This window comes from Numenius arquata, chromosome 12 (assembly GCF_964106895.1).
Source record: "Numenius arquata chromosome 12, bNumArq3.hap1.1, whole genome shotgun sequence".
Taxonomy (NCBI): Eukaryota; Metazoa; Chordata; class Aves; order Charadriiformes; family Scolopacidae; genus Numenius; species Numenius arquata.
The window spans coordinates 19,275,861-19,302,623 of record NC_133587.1 but is presented as its reverse complement, the minus strand read 5'-3'; the positions used below and the strand labels follow the sequence as shown (position 1 = coordinate 19,302,623).

Sequence of the window (26,763 nt, the reverse complement as noted above, 5' to 3'; positions counted from 1 at the left end):
TGCCCCCAGTACACATCCCCAAGCACTCCTTGGCTCTTGCAGCCATCTCAGCTACATTTTCCACTGCACCATCAGGCTGGGGCTCCCTGCGACTCAGTCTCAGGCTTCCTCAAAATATTTCAGTTTATAATTGCAGGATTTGTGGCTGTGCTGCTCTGTGCCTGGGTGTGCTGGTGTGTGTCAGTGTGTGCATGCTGTGGGGGGTGTGTGTGTCTCTTTGGAGTGTGGGTGTGCATGGCGAGGGGCTCCCTCTTGCCCTTGCTGTTGGTGGCAGTGTGACCCCAGCCGTCCGCCCCTGTCCCCTGCGCAGCCCCGGTGCCGCTGCGGCTCCCGCCAGCAATTCCCCTTCCTGGTCTTCCCCAGCAGACCTTGGCGTGGCACCATGGCGGCCCTCATCTTGGTGTGCGACTTTGTGCAGCAGGCACAGGAGGACCTCAGCTCACCCACCACCTCTGCCTTTGCCAGCCACATGCGCCGCTGCAAGGCCACTGTGAACAGCCTGGAGGAGGTGAGCAGGGGTGAGAGACCAGGGGGGTGCACTCCAAGGGCTTGGGGGACCATCCCCGTCGGGGTCCTGCAGGATCTGCACCCCAGTTCAGGCAAGACCATGTCATTTGTCCTCATGGGTGGTGACATGAGTGGTCCAAGAGTCTTTGAGTGTTTGCAAAACACTCAAAGCAAAGATTTGGTAAAGGCTTGTGATGGGTCGTGGTGGCTGGGTGACAGGCATCAGTCACTGGGACAAAAGCAAAGGGGGAGAGGTTTGTGTAGGAAGGCTGTACCTCATACTGGGCTCACACCGAGTGCTTAAAGAGAGGACAGAACCCTGCAACCAGATAAGCATCAAACTAAAAGCAAAACAAAAAATTTAAAGAAAGTTCTTGGGGCAGCAGGATGGTTTCCTCACTTGTCCAGAGTTAAGTTGTGGGATGTTCAGAAGCCAAGTGCATGAGCGGTTCCAAAAATTCACAGAGCTGGGGTGAGAGCTGGCTGGTGAGCACAGCATCCAAGGCAAAACTTATTTGGGCCAAATGACTTTGTTTTCTGACTGATGGCAAAAGCTAGAAGATGTTGACAGGCACCATCAGTTGCAGTGCAGGAGGGGAAGGGGTTGCTGCGTGCTGTTGGCACATGAGGGAGTGAGCAGCAGAGCTTGATGCCCTGGGAACACTGTGAGTGAGGTCAAGATCGGCTCAGAGGAGGACCAAGGCTTCCCATTGAGAGCATGCCACCACCCACCTAGACCTGTCTTGGGACTTAGCTGAAAACTATGGCCAAAATAGTGTCACCATCATGCTGGCCTGTTCCTGGGAAAATCAAAGTCCTGACCCTCTGTGGAAAATATCTGTGAGATGTTGCCACTGTGGTGGGGCTCTCCATATGGTGGTCCAGAGGGCCACCATACCTTGAATCTCTTGGTGCTTCCTCCTGTTAGGTCTTGTAAATGTGCTAGGAGCAACCAAACTGCACTACCACCATGCCAGCTCTCTTGTTATGTTGTCATTTCAGCAGATGAGGGCATGCTGCCCAGGACTTTATCAGGGTCTCTCTGTGGGCTGTGACTGCTGCACTGCCTCAGCGAGGTGGAGCAGATGGGGAGCTGTGGGTCCTGTAGATTTTTTTGTTAGTGGTGATCACTGAGGTTTTCCTTCTTCACGCTCCTCAGGCCTCTGGAGGCCAGGACTTGCTCAGGAGCCTCTGGGCATGGAGTAATTTCCTTGTGTTGCTTAATTTTCAACTGTTACTCTATCACTTGCACCCCAAGCAAAGCTAAAACTTCAGTCCTGTACAACAGAGCTGCTACATCAGGAAGCTGTGGTTAGAGAGAAACACTGCTGAACTTGTTCGTGCCTGCAGAGCTTCTGGCTTGCAATTCACGTGTGAGAGTGAGCATAACTCACTCCTGCTGCGTGGCAGCAGCCCTCAGTGTAGTCTGCAGGCGATTTGCTGCAGGGAGCTGTGGCATGAGCCGCACTGGTGGGGCAGCAGCATTTGTGTCAGCCAGCAGGCATGGGGAGATGATTTCGTAGGTGCAGATCAAGGTGGACTGAGCAGATGCCAAGGTGAAATTCCAAGATTGTGGGCTATCCCCAGTTGCTCTTGCTTGGATGTTGGTGTCGGCAGGAGCTGCCTGTGCTAAAGGAAGGTCCTCTCTTCCTGCATCAGCGCTGGCCTCTGTCATGCTTCCTCCCTCAGCCCGACACACTCTCACCATGCAGCCAGGTGAGGCTGACCGGGCTCTTGCCTGGGACTTAATTCCTTCTGACAACTGCCACCTCTGTGCGCTTTCACTGGGAGGAAGACTTAGGTGCTGGAGAAGGGCAAGCAAGAGCCAGCGGCTGGGAGCTGAAGAAATGAAAAAAAGAAATTAGTTGCAATATTTTACCTGTGGCTTAATGAACTACTGGTGTGTGTGGCCAGAAGGTTAAGCGAAAGATTGGTCTCCATCCTCATTAAAGGCAGCTTGGGTGTGTTTCTAGAGATCGCTGAGTCCCATACAGGGTTATCATCTGAATGTAAATGCCATGTCTGCACAGACGATCAGACAATGTGAGCTCATGGTTGCTCTCAAGCTGAGTTTTTCTGCACTCTTGAAAACTAGTGAGAAGGGAGAAGTATGCTGTGACCCCAGCACCGTGGAAATCACAGCCAGGCATGAAAACAGTTCTGGAAGAGCTGGAGCCACAGGGTTCTTCAGTTCTTTGGTATCACCTCTGAAAGGCAGAAATACCGGTGCTGGTGACTTTTGCGGTGATTCAGCCAACAGCTTTTATTGATGGTGTGGGGAACCTTGTACAGCAGAGCCTTAGTGTGTGCAAACAGCCATCAGCATGGTGCCTGGTTGTAATGGAGAGCAGCACCAGTGTGGTATAAAACAGTAAACACAGCAAGAACCTGTCCCTGAGCAGGGAGAGCGCTCGTATGGTGTGCACTGAGCCTGGCAAGGGTGGGGACAGCAGAGGAAAGGGGTGCTGAGCTACAGGGGGAGGACATCAGCCAGTTTTCCACTGCTGGAGGCAGGTCCCAGAAGGGGAAGTCAGGCTGCACTGAACTCTTGAAACGTGCAGGCAAGTAGGTTTCCAGCACTATTGTTCCTTGGGTACCTAGACATTTATGGTGATGCCCCTGCATGCCACAGTCTTTACTGTGCTGACTCACATCCTCCTCTACTTCATGGGTTCAGCTGCATGCCTTGGCTGATATGATGCACAACAGAGGACAAAGCCAGTGGGCCAGCCACTCCCCTGGGTACCCACCTGCCCACTCAGCTGTTAAATAGCCTTTGCTTGGCATGCAAGTCCACCCAGATCTGCTCTTTGCATTCCCAAATTGCTGTAAAACTGTTTGCTCCACAAATCAGTGTTTATGGATCTTGAAAGCCTGTGCCCTGTCTTCGAGTTCTGGTGCCTTTGGGACAACACTCAGAGTGAAGCACTGTCGCTCCTTGCAGGGCCAGCCTGATGTGGGAATTGTCAGGGCTCATATGAGTCCAGTGAATGGATCACACCTGAAACACTGTCCCCAGTCAGGAGTGATGTGGAGAAGCCAGAGAGGGTCAGTGGATGGTAGCACAGAAGGAGAGGGCTCAGTTTTCAGGGCTCAGTTTTGGGGCCAGTCTTGTTTAATATCTTTATTGATGATCTGGATAAGGGGATTGAGTGCACCCTCAGGAAGTTTGCAGATGACACCAAACTGGGTGGGAGTGTTGATCTGCTTGAGGGTCGGCAGGCTCTACAGAGGGACCTGGACAGGCTGGATGGATGGGCCAAGGCCAATGGGATGAGGTTTAATAAGGCCAAGTGCCGGGTCCTGCATTTTGGTCACAACAACCCCAGGCAACGCTGCAGGCTTGGGGAAGAGTGGTTGGAAAGCTGCCCAGCAGAAAAGGACCTGGGGGTGTTGGTGGACAGCCAGCTTAACATGAGCCAGCAGTGTGCCCAGGTGGCCAAGAAGGCCAACAGCATCCTGGCCTGTATCAGGAACAGCGTGGCCAGCAGGAGTAGGGAAGTGATGGTGCCTCTGTACTGGGCACTGGTGAGGCCTCACCTCGAGTGCTGTGTTCAGTTCTGGACCCCTCACTACAGGAAGGACATTGAGCTGCTGGAGCGTGTCCAGAGGAGAGCCACCAAGCTGGTGAGGGGTCTAGAGAACAAGTCATATGAGGAGAGGCTGAGGGAACTGGGCATGTTTAGTTTGGAGAAGAGGAGGCTGAGGGGAGACCTCATTGCCCTCTACAACTCCCTGAAAGGAGGTTGTAGAGAGGTGAGTGTTGGCCTCTTCTCCCAAGGGAATAATGACAGGACCAGAGGAAACGGCCTGAAGTTGGGGCAGGGGAGGTTTAGATTAGATATTAGGAAGAATTCCTTTACTGAGAGAGTGGTCAGGCACTGGAACAGCCTGTCCAGGGGGGTGGTGGAGTCGCCATCCATGGAGGTATTTAAGAAACATGTAGACGTGGCACTTCAGGGCATGCTCTAGTGCCCAAGATTGTTGGTTTGTGTCTGTTTGTGGGTGGTGTGGTGTGTGGTTGTGGGTGTTTGGTTTGGTTTGGTTTTGGTGTTTGGTGTTCTGGGATTTTTGGGGTGGGTTGTTTTTGGTTGTTTTTTTTGTTGTTGTTGTTTTTTTTTGTTGGTTGGACTCGATGATCTCAAAGGTCCCATCCAACCAAAAATATTCTGTGATTCTGTGAGAGCTGGGCTGATTTAGCTGGGTGAAGAGGGGGTGTCTGGCAGCTGCCCACAACTCCTCCAAGAGCAGTTATAGGCAATGGTATCAAGCTTTTTTGGGCAACATTAGATGATATAACATGCAGCAATATCTACTTTTTGGATCAGGAAGTTCAGATTGAGCGTTAGGAAAAGTTTCTTCTGCAGAGCGTGGTGCAGCCCTGCAAGAGGTTACTAGAGAGGTGACCTCCATCCTTGGAGGGTTTCAAAGCCCAACTAAGCAAAGCACAGACAACCTGATCTGGTATTGTCAATAATCCTTCTCCCAACAAGAGGTTGCATGAAAGCCCTTCCAAGCAGTAACATCTGTAATCCAGTCCCCTCAGCCACCTAAGCTGCCTCCTCTCAGCCCAGGAATGACACTGACAGTGATGGAAATAATTTGTAACTAATTCATCTCTTGCCACTGCAATCCACATTTTCTGTCAATGCTTTATGTTCTTTTTCTAATATATTTTCCAATTCTCTTAATGCTTGACCACTTTTTCCAGAAGAATATCAAGAAGGCTTGCAGATATTTAAGATATACATGGACTACTGCCACTAGATCATCACCTATCTGCTGGCAGCACAGTCTGGCTTGGGGATGCTGAGGCTTATGCTAAGCCCTCTGGGTTATGGAAATGTGTGTATGGGTGTAGTGAGTGACCATCTCCTCTGCATTTCTAGGCCTTGGATGCTGACCGAGCTGTGCTGCAGAAGATGAGGAAAGCAGCCAAGGCGGAGCACAGCTGTGGACAAGGTTGGGGCAGAACAGAGCCTCAGGAGGGGGAAGGTGGTGATGGATGGATGAGGGGAGTCTTTGCTGCATGTTGTTTTGACTGCAGCAAGGAATAGGGTCTCAAGGGTCCCTATAGCTGGATGGTAGTGGTGGGGGCAGCAGAAGGCTAGAGGAGCCTGCTTGGGTGCATGAGCAGAGCCAGGTATGGTGACTCCTAGGAGGGAGGCAGGGGTTTGGCGTTCATCCTCACCTTCCCCCTCCACTTACCAGAGACCATCCATGTTCTCACAGGCCTCATCTGCCACCTTGAAGCCCACATAGCTGCCCAGGAGAAGTTTTCAGCCAACTACCAGCTGGAGGGCGAGGAGCAGCTGGCCAGTGCCTTCAGCACCTTGTTGCCTTCTCCCAGGATCTGCTGATTGCGATCAGGAGCCTGGTAGGCAGCTTTGTCCCCTGCATATACATCAGTGTGGGGCTCCTCGCAAGGGGATGCTGGCGGGTGTCCCCAGGAAGAGCAGCAGGCTCTGGGTCACAGCCTGGAGGTCCAAGCTCATCCCTTTCCCCAGATGGAGGCAGGAGGCCATGGTGTGTGGTTGCAGAGCCAGTGGTGCAGCCACATGGCCAGAGCTGTCTGTGCAGACCTCTGAGGCTGCTCAGGAGAGACCTCTGGAAGTCTTCTGTCCATCATCCTGCTTGAAGTGGGGCTCTCACCAACACTGGATCAAGCTGTCTGTGGCTTTTTCCATCTTGGTAATTTCCAAGGATGGAGGCTTTCAGCTGACTGTTTTCCAAAGTGGTTCCTCTTCAGGCTCACAAGCAGCTCTGCTTTCTCTGCAAGGGGAGCAGTGCAGGCTGCCAGTGTGATCTCTCTCCTTTCCAGTGGCAGAGCTTGTACCACAACATTGACTTTTCCCTGGATTCGTTAATAAAGGGTGACATGAAAGATCTTAAAGGGGTAAGCAGGGACTGAAAGGGCTGTGCCAGGGTGGGGGCTGGTAAGCGAGTGGCTGCAGACAGAGCGGGTACCAGCTGTAGGGTCTCTTCCCTGGCTCACGTCTTACCCCCCAGCAGGGACACATGTTGGAAGGGCAGATCTGCCTGCACCTCCCATGTGCCAGATCCTGCTCATGCCTCACACCACAGGTCAAGCTAGTGGTGCCCCTTAGCTGGGACCTCTGCCTGTTTGCAGGCACCTGGCCAAATCCAGAGGAGTCTGGTGGCATTTGCTATGCGGGGAGAAATCAGGGTGTTGTGCACCAAATATTGATATCTTCCCCGGCAATCAGTGTGCAAACTCCACCACAACCTCCCTGTGAGGTGTGTGCTCCCCTGCAGACCCACCTGTGGCTCTTGCATTTATGTGTGTGATACGCATGTTAGTGTGAATCTGAGTGTGCATGTGTGTGTCTACCAGCTGCAGGTACCTCCCAGGGACTGCAGAGCAGCAAGTACTGAAGTGACCATGCAATTTGTTCTTCAGCACTGTAGAGATATCAGAGAGCTTCACAGCACCCACCAGTGTAGATTTTAGGAAAAGCATCAAACTCATATTTAATTTTTGCCTTTTTTTTTTTTTTTTTACCCAATGGGAAGGTCATCAAGTCTGCACACACATTCCTACCACTGAGTCCCCAAGCCCATACTCAGGCCACCAGCTCTGTGTGATTGCCCCTGGGTGCCCCTGCCTGTGTAGGGGTGCCTGTGCCTGGGGGTCCTGGGGGTGAGGAGGCTGGACCGATCCCAGTGGCGGTGCTGGAGTGAGGTCACTGCTGAGGGATTGCTGATCATACCCTGCATCTAACGTGGTGGAGCAGCTGTGACCTGGCACCGCTCCTCTCTGGGTGGTTTTGAGTACAGAGACTCTGCCAGCAGGGTATGTACAACTCAAAACAGTAAAGCAATTTTACTGTGTCGGCTGGTGCACACAGAGGATTGTTAGGATTTAATGAGCTTGGCGTTAATATGCTCAGCACCATAATGAGACACCTGAGGAGCCTGGCCAGCTGGGCAGACCAGCTTGGGAGGAGCAGGAACAGCACTGCTGCTCCCTGAAACAGATTCCTGCTGTTGGTCTTTGCTGTCTTCCACCAGACCTGCTGACACTCTGACAAACCCCCTGTGTTTCCTTATAGGATTTTATATTTTTTCTGTGACACTATTTTTCCTCTTGAATTCTTGAGCTAGTAATGAACCTGTTTCAGAAATCTGAATTCTGTAATTTTAATTTTTAAATCTTGTATGGTTCTACTCTGTAGATTTTTCCCCCCAGCTTTTTATCCCAGCTCTGCAGTTTCCTTAGATGCTTGATAAAAGTTTTGCAGATGGGCTGTATCAGAGCTGGGCTGGGGATCCTTGAGCAAACATCTGAACCTCTGGGAAAGTGGAAGGAAAACTTTGGACAGGATTGCAGAAAAAGGGGTGGGAGCTGTGACAGGCTTTTGGGACTTCCAAAGGGCTAGTTGCCAAATACTGAAACAAATTATGAGCACTTAGGCATCTGGTTGGAAGCTTGTGCTATACAGGAGCATGAAAGTGGAAGGAGAGCAAATTCTGGAACTTCTGGTATGAAGTAAATTGATTAAAGGATATGAAATACAAAGGACAAAATCCACAACTTCCCTTAAAATTGTAAAAAATGTTATAGCTGGGTACTGCTATGTACCCATGTGATCTACACACGTGTGATGTTTATTTTGGAGCCTCTGTGTATTTGCATGTATGTGCAAGCATGTGCCCGTGAGCGCACCTGCAGTGGTGAGCACACTTGTCCACTAAGGAGAGGTGAGGACCTTCCTGAGAAGGGACACTCCTGTGGACAGCCATGACCTGGGTCTGCAAGGGCCTTTATGCGAGGGTGACCCGGTGGGAAAGCAGTACGCTGAGGATGAGGAAGGCTCTGTCCCAGTTGTAGTTATTAAGTGGTGCCTTTGGCTCTTCCTAGGAGTTCAAGAAGCCCTTTGAGAAGGCCTGCAAAGACTATGAGAGCAAACTGTAAGTCTTCAGGCTCCCTCACCCCAAGGCCTGGACCTGGAGGCTGATTTTTGCCTGCCCTCACTGGCAAGCAGTCGGACGGAGCTTTTCGTGTATCTCTCCTCTTGAGCACCAAGATCAAGAAGGAGAAGCGCGATCTGGCAAAGCAGCACGGCATGGTGCGGAGTGAGGTGAGTGGGGGGGGAGATCGCCGAGGAGATGGAGAAGGAGCATAGGACCTTCCAGTTGAACATGTGTGAGGTAAGGACAGGGACTAGCCTGTGCCATGTGGAGCGGTGTTAGAGTTGCTGAAGCAGCATCCAAGGGATGCATGCATGGATCCCTTCCACTGGCGCATAGCAACTGTGCTACAGCCCTGGCAGAACCTGGTCTGGAGTGGGCAGACATCAGCAGTGACCCTCATGCCGGTGTTTCTCACTTGGCCTCTGACCTAGGATTGTTTCAAAGCAGCTTTTTGTCTGAATCCACACTGATTTTTCATTCAGGGCCATCTTCTGTCCCTGGTTAGTGAGCAATGCTTCTGTCTGGGGTATTGCAGGTCCCTTTCTGCTTTCCTGGGATGCTGAAGTCCCCAGAGCTCTGCCCTGGGCACCAGCAGCATCTGGCAGATCCCTCTGCTCAGGCCCTGGGGAGCAGCACCGACGTGGGCTGCAGATCCCCAGGGACCATCGCTCAGCAGGTCATGTCTGTTGTGCCAGTGAGAACCCTGGGCATAGTCCCTCAGAGAGCTGCCTGGGTTGTGCTGGGGCAAGGGCTGATCAAGGAGTTTAGCCAAAGCTTGAGTGTATATTAACCTGGCAGTAGAGATAACAACTTGGAAAAAATCCCATGAATGCTTTGGAACAGAGCTTCTTCCTGACTGCCCGCGGTGGGCACTGCTGGTACTGAGGTCCCTGCTCCCTCTCAGACAGTGCCACCATAGACCTCCCTCTGCTTGTTGGGATAAACCCAGCTCCACTCTCCTGCAAATAGGATTTCCTGCTCCCACTGCCACACATCACAAGCAACAGTATGATTAAAGTATTGGAAAATACCATTTTCATTCAAAACATCCAGCTCTTTGGAGCCATGTTTTGGAAACAGTTACTGTTTCCATACTGAAACTGTTGTTCTATTTCAAGTATCAGAAGCCGTTGTGCTATGGAACTGCATTGTCCTTAAGCAGAGCCAGTAGGTCAGGTGGAGGTTTTGTTCTGTGCTGATGTGAGTCCACACGGGGCATTTGGGTTCCTGAGAGGGTGTCTTCTAGGAAACTCTTCTGACGGATCTAGGGCGTGATGCCCTTAGAACAAATACAGGGAAGGCTGAGTTTGGCCATGTCGAACATGTATTTTGGAAGGTGATTTACTATGTTGGCCTGTGGGTCTTCTGGAAATGATTGTTTGTTAGGTTGCTGTTTTTACAGTAGTTGCAATGTGAAGAGAGCTGTTGCCAGTGTAGAAGTAGTCCAGAGACGGATGGAGAAATACTCAAGGTGTTTCACGGCACAACACACTGTTTTACTTTGTCAGTCCACTGACTGAAAGGGCCAGTGTTGGTTTTCATGGGTGAGGTTGTTATGGTGGAGGATGGGCTGGGTGAGGTGGCAGATGAGTTTGGGTTGGAAATCTGAACCTTCAGCTTGCTTCTGAAGGTCCTCAAGGCAGGTTGAGATGCCAGCAGCATGTGGGATATGGGCAGGCAGGCTCGCAGCACTGACATTGTTGGTAGAGCCAGGTGGAGGTGGTGCAGTTCATGGGTCAAGTCTAGCGGGTCTTGAAGGAACTTGGCTTTTTAGCAATGAAGTTTGAAGGTCTATGGCTGTTCTTCAGGGAAGGCACCATGAATGGTGAATCTTTGAGGGTGTATTAACTGAATGTTTGCCCTGCGCAAGTAAAGCCCAGCAAGCCCAAGGTCCATGCCACCACTGTGGGTCCACCACTCAAAGCGCTGGGCCCTGCTTACCACTGTCTTCTCAACCCATAAAAGCCCCATGAGCTCCCACCCGGGTGTGACTGCCAGGATGGGCCACAACACACTCAGAAGAGGGGCGTGTAAAAAAGTGCATAAAAGGCATTTCTCTCTACACTACAAATTCAGTCCCTGTGTCCTTTTCCGTTCAGTATCTAATCAAAGTGAATGAGATCAAAACCAAGAAAGGGATTGACCTACTGCAAAACCACATCAAGCACTGCGCCTCGCAGTTCAAGTAAGAGCAACTGGGAACCTGCCTGCACACCCTTTCTCTCCAGTAGTGCTGGTGGTAGAGGGGACCTGGGGGGTGGCTTAAATTGCAGGACCTGGGTTCCTGCAGTTGCCTTGGGCTGTCCTGTAACTTGCTGAAAGTCCTCTTCTCTTGGGGGCAAGAATCTCATTGACATTTTCATAAGCCAGTGTAAAGCAGAATTCTGTGATGTAAAGAAGACAGAGTGCTGAGTGCTCTCCCTGAATTGAACTGCCTCCGAATCTTTCTAAAATACATTTCCTAAGAAATATTTTTCAACTATGAAGTGAAAGTTCTGCCTGCTGAAGGCACGATGGGCTCTGAGGCAGGAGCTCAGGGGGTCTGTAGGCTGCTTAGCACTGTAGGCAGTGCTAAGAGCAGGATTTCAGGACGTGCCCTTATGTTAGCCTCTCCTCTCAGTTTTTTCCAGGAATGTTTAAGCACAACAGCAAAACTTAAGAAGTTTACAGAGAAGCTCGTGCCGGAGCTGCAGAGTGTGAGTATTCAAATGAAGTTGGGTGAGGCGAGCAGAAGCAGGCTGGAGAGCAGGGAAGTCTTCCCTAGGGCCTCCTCTTCTGCTGAAGAAGCAGAACTGAGGCCTTTTGCAGCTCTTCACATCTATTAATCATTATTTCCTGATCCTCTGATGCACAGTGGCCCATGGAGGGGTGAAATGCAGCCATCACTGGAAGTGGGAAAATTACACTGCCATACCCCAGGCCACAGAGTAGGCCAAGGAGGCACTAACGTATTCATCTGCCAGAGCCCTAGCTGCTGCTCTGCAGAATTCCAGATTTCTCCTTTGTGGTCTTAGTTTTCCTTGGGGCCTTTGTTTTGCTGGAGAGGCGGGTCGTGTAGGCCTTGTGAACTTTAGGTTCACAAGACTTTGAGTCCTGTCAGTCATACATAACCTGGAGACAGAAAGGAGGTTTTCCAAGTGGAAAGGCTTTCAGAGACAGTCTGAGCACTCGTGTCCCAGGTGGTGCAACGTCCTTCTACTGCAGCAAAGGTTTTATGTCAGTCTACCAGCGTGTCTAGACCTCCATTCCAGTTTGCTTGGGCTTGCTCATCCTTCTCCATACCTCCTTGCAAGTAAAGATTTGCAGGGGCCTATGGTATGGTACTCACCCAGATACTGGGTCAGCATCTCTTGTTCTCAGCCCTGTAGAGCAGGTCTCCTCTGGGCATTTGCTGCTTTGTTTGAATTAATCTGGTTTAGGGGTGCTACCTTGCTTGTTCCATAATTTGCCATCATTCGTGTTAAAATTCTTTATGTGAATAATAAAAGGAGGGAAGGAGCCAGCCCAGAGCAGAGTAACTGAGCACAGAAAGCAGCATCTTGTGGATCTTTCATGCAGACAAACCCCCAGGCTCTGTTTCAGGGCCACATTTCTGTGCCAAGGTCCATCAACTTTTTGATAGCTTGGAGACCTTTAAATTACTTTAATTACTGACACTAGCAAGGAAAAAAACCACAAACACCACGGTGACCTTCAAGCTGTTGATTGTTTTTACACTGTGGAGAGCTGCAAACAGCTGTTTTCTCAGAGAAATGCAGACTGCTCACCAGTCCCGGAAATGGGGACATGCCTGCTCCCTCCCCTCAGTGAGGTTTCCACTTCTTGCACATACCACATACCAATGCACTCAGGGGACAAGCAGCAACCTCCCACCGTAGGAATGGGGCTCAATACATCCCACAGATGGAGGTGGTGAGGGCAGAGAGGGCATGGGGGCACCTTCACTGCACTCAGGAGGAGTGAGATGCTGCAGCTGAGGCATGAGCCTCCTGCTGCCATGTGAGTGGCTCACTGTGCTCCGGCACCTTTCAGATGAAGATCAGGCAGGACGAGGAGAAGCAGCAGCTCTGCTCCCTTCGGGATCAGCTGAAAACAGCATTGCAGCTGGAGCAGAAGGAGGTAAAGTCTAATCCTTCTTCCAAGGGACCACAGCATAGTGCCTGTGGAGGGCATGGCATGACAGCTGCTTATATAGCATCTGCCTGCTGATGCAGAAAGCCGTGGGGCTTCTGGTGAGCTTTGGGGGAGCAGAGGGACCCTGGCAGTTCTGTGAGGACACGTTCTTGATTGCCAGTGATGGGGTAGGGCCTTGCTGTTATTTCTCTTCATCTGCCAGAACCCTGAGAACAAGCAGGCAGGGTACAGCATGCACCAGCTGCAAGGGAACAAGCAGTACGGCACGTAGAAGTCGGGGACACTCTTCAAGAAAAGCGATGGGTAAGTTGGGATCCAGCATGTCCCTTTCAATTGTGCTTTGGTGACCTGGGGCCAGAGCAGGGCTTACCCAGACAAACCTTCTCTCCCTGGGGTGTCCACAAGGCAGAGGAACAGGATAAGCATGCATGAAAATGTGCTTAACGCTGTCCCAGCCTCCAACAACTTTCAAAATAAACCTTCAGGTAGCTTGTGTATATCTTTTAGCTCGGAGGGCATTCATCTCCTGTGAAGCCTTCCAATGTCCTCTCAAGTCCTGTGAGCACTGGGGTGAGGACCCCTGCACCCACCATGGGAAGCCAGAACCAGCTCCCCATCTTTCCTTCCAGCGGGGATACCACCACCTCCATCCAGCACCCCAAGGTCTTGTGCTGGGAGGGAAGGGGAAGGGTCAGTGCTTCTCCCCCTCTCCCAGGCACTCATTGCTTTCCAGAAACTCCCTCCATTGCCTCTGCTCACAGTTCAGTGCTGGGCTCAGCTCCCTGATGGTAAGAATTAGGGGAAGGAGCAGATGTGTGGTGTCAATTAGACACATGGGTCAGTGCTGCCTTGGAGATGGCATCATGGGCCAGAGGGGAGAGAAAGCCAGCAGCCATCCTGTGCCCCTCTCCCAGGAGCCAGACTCTGAGCTCCTGGAAAGCACTCCACTGTCTTTGGAAAGAGGATCATCTCCCATCAGTGTGTGAGAGGATGTGTGCTGAGAATCACAAGGGTCCTGCACTGGGAGACTTGCACACTTGGAAAGGACTGTGAAGTGTCCTAGAAAAACCTGAAGCTGGACAGAAAATAATGACCTGGGGCTCAGGAGTCTCCTTCACTGCGGAGTGAAGTTCAGCCTCTCTCCCCTTTTCGGTTTATCTCTTCCACCTTTCCCCTGTGTTGTGGTCTGCCCTGAATGGCAGGCACAGGAAAGCCAGCCTAGGAGCAGTTTGGAGGTGATGGTCTTAGATGTTTGCTGAGGGCTTTTGCAAAGGGCTTCGTGCTCTGCTAGCAGGTTCTGCTGCCCTTATTGATGCTCTGCACCTGTATCACCACCACAGGATCTGTGCCGCCTGTCTGTACAAGCCTGTCTGTACAAGCCTGTCTTATGCCATATGATGGGTCCTTCTCAGCCCAGAACAGACCAAGAGGGACAGATCCCATCCATGGCAGCCCAGCCAGCGTGTCTGATGAGACCTGCAGCCCTATGCTGTGCCTTGCATGGCTCTTGCATTTGCCAGTGCTGTGCTGCACTGCATGACTGCTCCTCCATATGTATTTCCTCTGGGCTCACCCTCCGCTCATTTCCAGGTTGAGAAAAGTCTGGCAGAAGAGGAAATGCACCATCAGCAATGGCTACCTAACCATCTTCCATGGCGTGGTAAGAACTGCTTCTTCCACTCTGCTCTCCTCCTTCCTAGGAGCTGCTGCCCACCCCTGCAGGTCCGCAGAGCCTGTTGCTGCCAGGCATACTGCTGGCTTCCTGGGGCTTGTCAGAGCCCTCGTGCCTGCTGCTTGCCTTGCTGGGCTGCCCCGGCAGAGGAGGCTTTCTCTTGAGACTTAAGTCCCTGCAGTCCAAGAGAGCTTTAGACAAACACAGGAGATCCTCACGTGCCTGTTTGCCAGGGGACCTGGCTCCAAGCATGGGGTAGCGGTTGGGGAAGAAAAAGTCCGTGTTGCTATTTCTTGCATTGCACCTGAGAGCAGATAAGACAAAAGTGACTGGGCATAAGGCAGATCCGTGACTCTGTCTCCAGAGCCAGGCGGTACTTGTCACCACTGGACCACAGCCCTTTGATGCTTCCTCATTCTGCTTGTAGCTCAACCGCCCACCAGCCAAGCTGAATTTACTGACCTGCCAGGTGAAGCCAAACATGGATGACAAGAAATGCTTCGATCTGGTTTCCTGTGAGTGCTGGTGCCTGTCCTGCGATTCCTCCAGGATGGGCCCAGGGAGGGGGCAGTGCTTCGGACTCAGAGAGCCAGCGCAGACAGGCATGAGGGGGAAGCTCTGCAGCTTTGGGCCAGCTTGGGGGGGATCACCCTGGGAAGTTGTGCCAGGAGGCAGCTCTGCTCGGGAGCAGTGATGCGCACGCTGGGTGTTAGATAGGCAGCACTGCCTTAGGGCAGTGCAGGCTGCATGGGCACCACACAAGTGTAGTTCCCAGGCTGCAGCTTAGCTGACACCAGCATCCCTCGTTCCTGGTATAGGAGCAGGTCCCTTTTCCTGGGGTGCACTGGGGAGGGGCTGAGTGAGACAGAGATGACTGTCACCCCAGCTGCTCAGGCTTGAGATTTCTCCTGGCTCTGCTGAGCCCAAATCAGGTGAGTTGTGCCCTGCTGTGAGCCTGGCAGGTGAGACAGGCAAGCAGGGTGCCTAGAGGAGACCGGCTCTGTGTGTTTCAGACAACCGCACGTACCACTTCCTGGCAGAGGATGAGCAGGACTGTGCCGCGTAAGTACCACCAGTGCCTTGCTGCAGACCAGAAAATGCTCTGGCTGCCGATGAGGAGACAGCTCTTTGGCTAATTGAGTAGCACACTGCAGCCCCCTGTTTGATGCCCTTCCCATCCTGACTGTGTCCCAGGCACTCTGGGGCAGCTGGCCAGCTGTTAGCAGGACATAGAGCTTGATGGCACTCAGTTTGCTGCTGGAGTCCCGTGCAGGACCTTTGTGTGTGGTGGCTGCTGTGCAGGCTGGGGCAGAGTGGGATCTCGCCCTGCAGCAGTGGCATGAGCCCCACTGCCCTCCTCGCCCTGCAGCCTGAGTGAGGCTGCATGGGACCCTGCTCCTGAGCCGCATTCTGCCCCTGCAGCTGGGTGTCCATCCTCAGCAACAGCAAGGAAGAGGCACTGAACATGGCCTTCAGCAAGGCACATGGTGGAGGGGAGAGCAGCCGGGAGGAGCTGACCCAGGCCATCATCAAAGAGGTCAGAGGCATGCCTGGGAACAGGGAATGCTGCAACTGCTTGGCCCCAGGTGAGAGCCAGCCCATGGCTGTAGGGCCGCCATGCTTCCTCCCCTTGGACGGGCAGAGCTTTGCCCTGCCTTCTGTGGCATCCAGCTCCTGGAGACCCGCAGGCATCTGGGGTCTTGCCCTTCCCCTCTGTCCTGCTGTGGAGTTTGTGCCGCGGGGTGGTGGTGGGCAGCAGATGTGCGTGAGTGGGCAGAGGAGGAGAGGCAGCAGATGTGCGTGAGTCTGGCACTCCTGTCTCTACAGATCCCACTTGGCTCTCTATTAACTTGGGCATCCTGATCTTCATCGAGTGCTCTGGGGTTCACAGAGAGATGGGTGTGCATCTCTCCCGCATCCAGTCACTGTCTCTGGACAAGCTGGCAACCTCTGAATTGCTGGTAGGATGCTGCTGGTGTGCTGTGTCCTCAAGCCTCTCTCTTCTTCTGCTGTGGTCTTCCTGAAACTAAGTTAATTCAATGGGTTTTTCAGCTGTTAACTAACCCATACCCATCTGTAATTCCAGGGCTTTGTGGTTATTGTTGCAGGAACTGTCATCTTCAGTGAAGAGATGGGGGAGTCATTTTGCTGTTGCTCAGTCACGCATCTCTCTCAGTCCCCTTTCCCCATCTACATCCCTTGGTGCAGGGGAGTTGTGGAGCAGGGCCAAGCTTGAGCTGGAGTAGAGCAGAGTGTGGGGCAGGCAGGGGATGGGAAACCTTGCATGAAGCTGTTTTAGGGCCACAATGCTCCAGGTGGTCATGGGTTGGACAGGGCTGTTGTGGGAGCTGCTGCAGCTGGTGGGCATCAGAGAAGCGGATGGGAGTATTTGACAGAGATCATTGATCACCCAGACCTGAGCCCAGGGGTTGGCTCTGGGGTTGGTTGCACTGCTGGAGTTGGGAGAGCTCAGCAGTAGGAGTCAGGGCAGAGTCTCTGGCCATTGGGCATGCACATCCTGACACCCCTTGACATCTCCGCGATACCTGGTCAAGATCTCAGCCTGGAGTTCCCTCTCATGCTGCCACGCATGCAGAGCTGCTGCACGTCCCATGTCACCTCTGGCTTGGCTGTTTTGCAGCTGGCGAGGAATATCAGCAACTCTGGCTTCAACAACATCATGGAAGCGAACCTCCCCAGCTTTTCCCTGAAGCCCACAGCACACAGTGACATGTGAGTTGCTTTTTGTGGGAGGTTAGATACAGGTCCCTCACCCATGGGCACACACTCTGCGGTCCTGTGTGCTCCCTGCAGTGACCAGGCACATGGCACTGCCCTATCTCCTCCCCAGACCGTAAGCTCTCTTTAGAAGAAATTTCATCAAGTTCAGCAGGAAGGGTTTGGTAAAGGAGAGAAGAGTGAGGAAGAGCCAGCAAGGACATCTCAAGGATTGGCCCTGAAGACAGGACAGGGATTGAGGAATTGGTGCTGGAGAGGAAAAGGCAAGAAGAGAAATAAGTGGAGCTGCCGAGCAGGATGGCCCTGACTGCACATCAGTGGGGCAGGGAAGGGCAGGGAATATTGTGGTGCAGAGAAGTTCACTGTGGCTGGGACTCAGGGTTGGTGGGATCAGTGTAGGCATTGAGCAAAGATCTACGGAGGATGTGGGAACCCCCATCCTTCATCCTGGAGTGCCACAATTTATAGGCTCGGCAGATGACAGGGGAAAGCTGGGGTGGCGTGGCTGGTACCAGCAATAGCTGGGGGCTTCTCCAGGGCTTAGTATCATAAACCTGGGGAGCATTAGAGTTCTTGGGGGAAACATATAGCTGGGGAGCTTATTGTCAGGGGCCGACTTTCAGGAGACTGGAGAGCAGGCAGATTCGGCATTATCAGGTTCTATTACAGGCGTGCAAGTCCTGACTATGGCACCGTTTAGACAGTGTGGACCTACCTTGCAGTGAATAGGTGGACAAGGAACTGCACTTGGCAGGGAGAGAACAGCAAAGAGCTGGGAGAACTAGAAAATACAGTTGGAACAGCATGGTGAAGGTTTCCAGATCTACTCTTCTGCTTTGATGCTGGGGAAACTGATACTTCATGAAATTAATAGTTCAGCTCTTCCTCAATGGCGTTTTCTGTTTGGAATGCTTCTTTGCCCACAGGGCACTGGTGGCCACCCCAGATGCTCTGGCTGATCACCACTTCTGCTCGACCTCTCCAGAGGGAGAGACCCAGCTTACTTGGCTAGTCCTTGCCTGGAAGCTGTTCCTGACCTATCAATAATCCCGGCCCATTCATGCCATGTGTTGTTTCCCAGTCCATGAGCTTTCTGCTCTTTCCCCTCATTCTTACCATCGAGGAACTGAGCCCAGCACTGAACTGTGAGGGCAGAGGGTTCCAAAAGGCAAAGGTTAGGTCAGGGCTGGGGAGGAAGGGAAGGCAGAAGAGAGCAGAAAACATCACCAGGACCGTATATAAATCCCCAGTGCACCCCTCAGCATCTCCCAGGGGGGAGGGGAGGATGGAGGGGCCAGGAATCCTCATCCTGGAGCAGACGTGATGGAGGGGGTTTCTGGAAAGCAATGAGTGCCTGGGAGAGGGGGAGAAGCACTGACCCTTCCCCTTCCTTCCCAGCACAAGACCTTGGGGTGCTGGATGGAGGTGGTGGTATCCCTGCTGGAAGGAAAGATGGGGAGCTGGTTCTGGCTTCCCATGGTGGGTGCAGGGGTCCTCGCCCCCAGCCATGGCAGAACTCGCACTTTAAATGCAAGCAAGTCAAGTTCTTTTTTAATTACATAACTGCTGGAGAAGAAGCTTTAAGAAAACCACAGTCTTTTGTAAAAATTATTGTGCATGCTGTTGCAGAGGGGTTTGCAGAATGAGACGGAGAGAGGAAGGGTGCTAAACTGCCTGGCAGATCTGAAGGAGAGAGAGGGAATGTGGCTGGGGCAGCGGGAGAGGAGGGGGGTGACCCCAGGATGCTCACTGGGTTACTCTGCGGCCCTAACTCTCATTTGGCTGGTCTCTGCCAGGCCCTTTCGGAAAAATTTCATCATTTCCAAGTATGTCGAGAAGAAATATGCCAAGAGGAGCCCTACTGCTCAGTGCTCCAGCCTCCCAGAAGCCATCAAAGACAAGGACATATTTTCTTTGCTCCAAGCGTATGCAGAGAACGTGGATTTGAGCAAGCCTGTGCTGGCACCTCTGCAGGTATGGCCACCTGTCCCATGGGCCCATATGACAAACAGCTTTGCTGTCACCTCTCCAGCCTGTCCATAAGGGTTCCTGTGCCCAGGAGGGGACAGAGTTTTCTGATGAAAACAGTTCTTTCTGTGAGCCAGGAGCAACAGACAGATTCAAGCAGGGTGTGGAACATCATGTCAGAGGGAGGTTTTCTGGCCACAACCCCATAGCCCTCCTCGTGCTGTGTGTGTGTGGTCCAGGAGTCATAATGACAAGCCCAAGGATTTCCAAATGCAAATTTGTAACCAAGATTTACTTGTAAACCTCTGAGCAGGTATCTCGGGACATCCAAGTCTCACTGTAGGCTGAAAAATAAGGGCAGCATTTTTTCCTGCAAAACCACAGTGTGGGTCCTTGGTGTAAGTGCAAGTGTTTCCCCTTTTCCAGTCAGCGGGAACTTCACCAGACTGCCATGACTTTTTAGATATAATGGAAAGTGGCTTGGCAACTTCATCCGCCACCTCCCTCAGGACCCGTGGACGAATTTCATCAGGTCCTATGGACTGATCTACCTTCAGGTTCCTCAGGTGGTCTGAAACCTGATCTTCTCCCTACAGTGGGCAGTTTTTCATTCTCATGGTCGATTCATGAAGCCATAAGCCATGGTTCTATGCATGTTAACTAGGATTTCGTGACTCTGAAGAGACAGTCAAACCTGTTCATCTCTCAGGGATTTTAAATGTGTAAGGACAGTCTCTAAAGGACAGTGTGGTGATGGTGCGGGCAGACCCAGTCTCATCCTTGCTGTATTTCTTTTGGTTACAGGAACCTGGGGAGACCATTGTCCATGTGGCAGTGCTGTTGTCTGATCGAACCTCTTTGCATATTGTTGATTTTCTTGTCCAGAACAGGTAAGCTCATGATACCCAGTCAGCTTCTCATGGCTAAGCTATGCTAATGAAAGGTGCAGGAATGATTATCTTCTCCAAAATGCTCCCAACAAAAATTAAAATCACCACAGCCAGCAGCCCTCCCAGCAAATGTGCCTTGGGCTGAGCTTGGGGTAATTACCCCTAGATCAAAGGGGCCTCAGGTTCCCTCAACTCCTCTGACTTGGGGTGTGACGGTGGGGGTGACAACGTTTCTTTAGGTGAGGTGTGAAGAAGGACATGCGTGCCAGCACCAGGCAGTGTTTGCTGGGGCTTCACTGGGGCCCGTGGCTCTTCCCGGGGATGCTGACATTATCCACTCTCTGCCACAGCAGGAGCCTGGCAAAGCGGACATCAGAGGGAAACACAGCGCTCCACTACTGCTGCTCTCACAACAAACCTGAGTGTGTCAAACTGCTGCTGAAGGCCAAAGCCAATGTTGCCATCAGTGAGTGGCTGTGGGACCCCACACCCTGTGCTCACACAGGGTGTCTTGTCAGGTCTTTTCTGGAAATATCTTCTTAGTCTTGCTAAAGTGCTCAGCAGCTCTCTGAGGCTGGGGAGAGGCAGGTTGATGATGACATTAGTGGGGACTCTGCCCACAGAGTGACAGCCTCAGCCCCAGGCTTTTCTCTGCATGTCTAGCGAGGTGCCCTGCTCTGACACTGCTCTTGGTTGACTCTCTAGGCTCAGGGGTGTTCACATGCTGGCTCGGGGTACATGTGGTCCTCTGTGACCACATCTCACAGGTTACTGCTCTTGGCAGCCTGGGACAGCCACAGTGGCTTTGCTCTCCAGCTTGGAGATAGGGATGCTCCTCTCTGCTCCCCAGGGAGGAATGAGCTTGCTCTGAGGTGCTTCTGACCCCAGAGAGCTTGTGCTTCTGCCCCGCTTCACTTGTCCCACTCCAAGGTGGGAGCCACAGGCCTGCCCGTGACTGGCAGATCCATGGTGGGGCTGTGCTAGAGTGGGCTCATCGAGCCCAGCAAGGCAAACACTGCCTGAGCTGCTCTTTCACACAAAGATGTACTTGGCACATCAGGAGCCAAAACAGGCAATTGGCTCATTTTCAAAGCCAGCACTGCCACTGGAGAGCTGGTGGGAGGGCCACCAAAGCGCAGGTTCAGAGATGGTGTGTGCTTGTACTCTGGAGCCCAGTTCACAGGTCCAGCCATTTATACTGCCCATGAATCTCCTCTTCACAACACAGAAGTGAGCTTTAAAACTAGGATTCTGGGTGAAATGCGGGGGCACAAATGTTTCCACCATCTGGTATCAGCCAAGCTGGTAGGTTCGGTTAATCTCTAATGCTCCTGAGATGCTCCTGTTGCCCGCTCCAGGCAGCATGGTAGCAGCCCCTCTGAGGGCAAAGAGACCATGGTGTGATGGCAGGAGCTGGTTGCATGTCCCCCAGTGGCACAGTGATTTGGCAGCCAAATTTCTCGCTGCCTTGGCTCTGCTGGGTGCAGCAGCGCCTGATCTGTCTTTATGGACTACCACTGGTACCTTGAGCATCTTGAGTCTACAGTGCAGATCCTGCCACTGGTCTGGGGATGCTCTGCAGTCCCTCAGGGTGCAGACTGTTCCCTTCTCCAGCTCTCCCCCTTCTCCAGACTCCCCCAGGCCACCCCTCCCCAGCCAGAGCTGTGCTGCAGCTCTGCAAGGAGGGGTTTTTGCAGAAGTAATAACATTGCAGTTACAGGAATACCATCACAGGTCTCACCCTCAGACCTCCCAGGAGTGGAAGGGGTTTTAGTTTAAAGTGATGCTGAACTAAAACAGTTGTCACTTATTCACAATTACAATCTCACCACTGCTTACAAGCACTGGGACCTGGGTGTCCAGGTAGTCTGTGTCTCCACCAGGCATCAGAACACATGTGCTGGATCTACCCAAAACTTCCTGCTGTGCCACAGAGGACAAGGGGTGCTGGTTATGGAGTCCTCCTCTGGTTTTGTAGCCTTTAGTCCCTGGCAGTGACCAAGCTCTTCTGTCCCTCTATCCTGTCCCATCTCTGTGAGTCAGCAGGATTTACTTCTGTTCTTTTTCTCCTTATCTGTGTGTCTCAGCTCCTGCCCTCTTCTTCAGCTCCCCACCACCATCCCTTAGTGGCCTCAGCCTTTGTTTTGGTCTGGGTTTAGGCTGTCCCTTCTTTTAGCTTGTTCACCCCCAGATGCCCTGAATGCAGCACTGCTCTTCAGTGTGCTGAACACAGGGTGGGCTAATGGTGTTCAAGGCTGCTGTTTCACCCCAACAGCTAACGAAGCAGGAGAAACGGCCCTCGATGTTGCCAGGAGGATGAGACATGCCCTGTGTGAAGAGCTGGTAAGACACTGTGTCTCATCACTCCTCTGGTTTTGGGACATGTCCCAGTAGCAGAAAATGGTGGGGGACCTGCACCCATGTGCAGGGTCACCTGCACCCCTCAGCATCTCCGGTGCCAGTGTGGTGTGGTGGGGTCCAGCAGGCGCTGCCCCTGATGTCATGGGGTCCCTCAGGGAAGACCAGTATAGGAGAGGCCAGGCAGGGGTCGCGCTGTGCCTGAGCAGGGGGACCTGGAGCTGTACTGAGGCTGCATGGGGTGAGCCTTGCTTCTGCCATGTCCTGATGAGTGTGTTTGTAGACTTTCTCAAAACCCCTTGCTGCTGGGAAGTGCTGCTCGCAGCTTGCAGATCTTGCCCTGACAGGCGGGTGGTCAGAGATGGGGCCAGCAGCTGCCTGTGGGGCTGGTGGGGCAGGACAGTGCTGGTGGGTCCTCAGGGAGCTCCTCTGTACCCCAGCTGCTGCAGGCCCAGAGCAATCAGTTCAACTCCCATGTCCATGTGGAGTATGAGTGGTGGCTGGGCCAAGATGATATGTATGAGAGTGACAAAGACCTGGATGAGAAGGTGAGGTCCCGACAGGCTCTGGCTTGGGGCCATGCATGTTGGCACTGCCCCCACTCCCACTGTGCTGGAGTGGGCACTCCTGCACCTCCCCAGCTAAACCTGCTCCGTCTAACCTCAAATACTGCTTCCCCAGCTGGGTCCTGTGAAGAGGGGGTCTGCCCATCCCCAGAGCTGCTACCACCCCCCTGCCGCTGCCCCCAGGCTGCAGGCAGGAGGGGTAGTGTCCGGGGGGGGGTGGCTGGACACCTGCCCCCTGCCAGCCGCCCATCTCCGCAGCCTGGACGTGCCACCGGCCCCTTGCTACGCGCCTCCATTCCCACCCCAGCAGGCAAAGGCAGGTGAGAACCTGTGGTGGGCTCCTGCAGGGGCTGGCAGGGTGAGCTGCTGCGGCCTGGCTCCATTGGCACAGGGTGGTCTGGGAGGGAACTGGGCCCCCAGCAGCGGATGAGTGTTTGTCTGGTGACCTACGGCAACCTTTTGTCCTCTGCTCCTTGAGGGACCAAGGCTGGTTTGTGCTGGCTGGTCTGTCCTAGCACTGATCCCTTCTTTGAAGAGCACTGCAACATATGCTTGCCCTTGGAGCCCCTGTGCTGGTGTCATTAGGATGTGCCGTCCCCTCCAAAATGCTGCTGCTGTTGGGAGAGGAAGAGGAGAATGTCTTTGGAGACAGGGCTGGGAAGACAAAGCTGCCAGCAGAAACAGCAGCAGCATTGCAGTTCTGCTCCTTAGCAAGACCTTCTCCCACCATCCTTGCCCAGCCTTCCCATGGCATGTCACACCTCCCACCTGATTTCTGGGAGACTCACCAAGTCCTGCCCGACTTCTCCTCTGCCAGTCCCAGCTCTGCTTTCAACCTGATATATTTCTCAAGATAGACCTGCAAGCAGAGAAAAGAAAATTCCTGCCCATGTGTTTGTGTCCATTCCGCAGGGTCCATGCTCAGCACCAGCTTGCTGCTGACCCCTGATCTGTTCTTGCTCTGTGTTTAGCTCCCCAGGGGGCATATCCACCCTTCTCATCCAGCTCATCCATCTTAGCTGAGGACACAAGAAGTAGCAGGAGCCCAGCCCTGCCTCTGAGCATCAAGCACAAGTGCACATCCTCAGAGCCAGCGCTTTGGGTACTGCTCAGCCCTGAGCAGACCAGCCCCAGTAGCCTGACCTCAGGTAATGACAGAACACACTCCAGAGGGGCAAGGTGTCAGACCACTCTGGTGGGAAGGGCCTGCTGGAGGTCTGCAGTCCAGCACCTGCACAAGGTCAGGTTGGCCATGGCTTTGTCTGGTTCATGATTCATGTCTGGTTCTCCTCAGACCCAGGAGGCCGCTTGCTTGGATTCGGGGCTGGGAAAGCTGTGGGAGCTGTGGCACAGGACGATGTGCTCACGGCTGAGCACAAGGGGGATTCCCTTCATCCTGGCTGTCAGACACCAGTTCCTCTAGGGCAGGGTTATTCTGGGGTTTGTCGGGCTGTTGGAGATGCTGAATTTGGAGAACGGAATGACTCTGTCCCCATCTTTCAGGCATTGTATTTGTTTCCACGGGTGGCAGAAAGACACCCCTCTCTCCACACCCAGGCAGGGTGACAGGGGCTTTGACAAAGGGGTGAATGCAGCCAGGAGCATCCCCAGGTGCTCTGGGACAGAGGTCTGGCCAGTGGGAGCTTCCAGGTGCCTCTATGAAATAGCCTCATCCCAGCAGAGGTTGGGAGCATGGGGGGATGGACTGCATAGCAGCTGTGTCCTTCCCCTGGTGCTGGCAGCTCCTAGTGCACCCTGGGGCTGCACAGCCCATCTCTCCTGTCCTGCTAACACACTTCTCACCCCAGCCTCCACCCTATGTCCTTCTGCTTCCTGGCCACATCCCCTTCCACTGCTGCCCCTCTCCACCCCATCTCCAGTCCGTCCCCTTTCCAGTTCCCAGACTGATGGTGGTTGTTGCCCATGTTGTATTGTGGAGGAGGACCATGCTGCATTGTGTTGCCTGACAATGGTGGTGGTTGTTGTTCAACTGTGATGAAAGGTGGGAGGAGATGATGAGCCTGATTGTGTCATAGGTGCCCTGAAAGCCATGGACTCCCTCTGCACACCTGGCCCTAGTGAAGTGGGACAGCCTGGCCCACACCAATCCCTCCAGGAGCTGAATCCATGTTCTGGCCGTGCCTGGGATGTCCCACCTCTTCTTCCTCGGAGGAGCAGTTTGGTAGGTAGCCAGTAGCCAGGATCAGCTCAGCTCAGCTCCGACATCTGCCCAAAACCACTATTGGTTTTGAACTGAGCTGGAGTTGGCCCCCCAGCACTTCTGCTGTGACTCCCTGGTGTTGACATCTCCCTGCCAGGTGCTGTGAACGCTATGAAATCCCCATAAGGCTCCACTGCCTTTTGAGGGAAGCCTTGTTTATGACTTTTGGGTTGTTGGCAGGTCAGGGTGCAGTGTCCACACTGGCCCTGCCTCTCTGTGCTCCAGGTGACAGCCTGCTACCTGTGAGTGCTGTGCAGAGGCAGAGCCCTTTCGTTAGGGGGACCTTGCTTGGGTTGCTTGGTCCTGGGGTTGTGCTGAGCAGCAGTACTGACCCCTCGCAGAGCTGCCCTGAGAGAACTGGGACCCCAGGCAATGCAACTGCACATGTCCTGGGGCAGAGGAGCAGGTGCCTCTAGAAGCACAAGGAGTTGTCTTCTGGATCCCTGTCCCACCCAGACTCCCAGCAAGTGACTTGCCACCTCTGCACAGGAAACCTTCCAGTCTCTTGCTCCTCACATCTTTGCTGGGGGCTTTGGGATCAAGACACTAGAGCTGTTTTAGTTGGTGTCTGACGAAGCTGAGGAGGCCTGACGATGCTCTCTCCTGCTTGCAGAACAGAGTGCTGCTCCACAGGGTCCACACTCTCTATGACTGTGATGCTGACCGGGAAGATGAACTGACTTTCCGTACAGGCGAGATCATCGTGGTGTCTGAAAAGGAGGACAGCAACTGGTGGGTGAGTGAACCTGCACATGCTGACCAGCGCTGGGATACATGTGATCCCCTCTCCATCCGTCTCCTGTCTTTGTCCCATAACTGTTGCACCCATTGTCATCTGCTCTGCGTCTGTCTCTCCGTCTTCCACCTTTTCCTTGGCAACCAAAGGCAACTGTTATGGGGCCAGTTCCTCATCCCCCTGAATGCCATGCTCACTGGTCCCCATCCTTTCTTTCTCCCCGCAGAAAGGGTGGATTGAAGGACAGCCTCACAGGAAAGGAGTCTTCCCCCTTTCATTCGTTCATATGCTCAATGAATAGGAGCTGCTTCAATTTGAGAAGGAAGATCTGATCAGCTTCTTGAAATGCATTCCCCCAAGCTCCCTTCTGCATTGAGGATTCCAGGGATGACTGGGCTGGGAGCACCAGCTCACCCGGTGCTGCTTCTCGCACCTCTGCTGCCCCACCACTGCTGTCCCCCCAGCCAACTCCTCCTGGGGGCTGACAGCAGTGCCAGGCTCTCCCTTGGCCAGGCAAAGGGAGAACACAGCAAGCTGCATGCTCCACAGGTGTGCTCCTGCCCCAGCCACATCCTCATGCAGGAATCAGCCCTGGGGCACTCTGCTGCCAAAGGCCCTGCTCCTGCCTTCCCCTGACCACTCTGCCTGGCCCGTGGTGCTCCCTGCTCTGCTCATGCGAACGGAAACGATGGCAGAGCAGAGCAGTGCCCTGCAGGTCTCCGGAACTGCAAGTGGAGCTGTGCTGGCATGTACACTCCTGGGAAAGGGGCTTCTGCTGGGGACTGAGCACACTGGGAGCTTGGAAAGGCAAACAAGTGCTGTGGAGCCAGCATGACCATGAGCCTGTGCTGCCCCTAACTGCTCCCAACCAGGCTTCAATGTATGTGCTCCAGAAAATGTGCTCTGTAGCAGCTCAGGGCATTGCTCCTTCAGTGCCTGGCCCCCCAGCAATGGTCAAAAGGCCCTTTGAGCCCGGCGCCGATAGATATCATCTCTTTGGTGCTCTGTTCTGGTTTGAGTTTCTAGATCCTTCTTCT

The 26,763-nt window shown here is 53.3% G+C and overlaps 1 protein-coding gene across 1 annotated transcript; it reads left to right on the top strand.

Annotated features, from left to right (window-relative positions):
- Window positions 1-382: 382 nt before the first annotated feature.
- Window positions 383-26,027, top strand: LOC141470660 (arf-GAP with SH3 domain, ANK repeat and PH domain-containing protein 1-like). Its single transcript, XM_074156814.1, is given in 28 exon segments — window positions 383-508; window positions 5,397-5,469; window positions 5,740-5,838; window positions 5,841-5,884; window positions 6,329-6,403; window positions 8,390-8,439; window positions 8,549-8,615; window positions 8,617-8,679; window positions 10,542-10,627; window positions 11,063-11,138; window positions 12,475-12,561; window positions 12,779-12,879; window positions 14,167-14,236; window positions 14,676-14,763; window positions 15,262-15,310; window positions 15,671-15,834; window positions 16,076-16,209; window positions 16,890-16,981; window positions 18,784-18,961; window positions 19,760-19,845; window positions 20,196-20,311; window positions 22,121-22,188; window positions 22,644-22,751; window positions 22,885-23,089; window positions 23,741-23,917; window positions 24,806-24,951; window positions 25,604-25,726; window positions 25,953-26,027. Coding segments are annotated over 28 exon segments (2,826 nt in total).
- The last annotated feature ends 736 nt before the right edge of the window (window positions 26,028-26,763 follow it).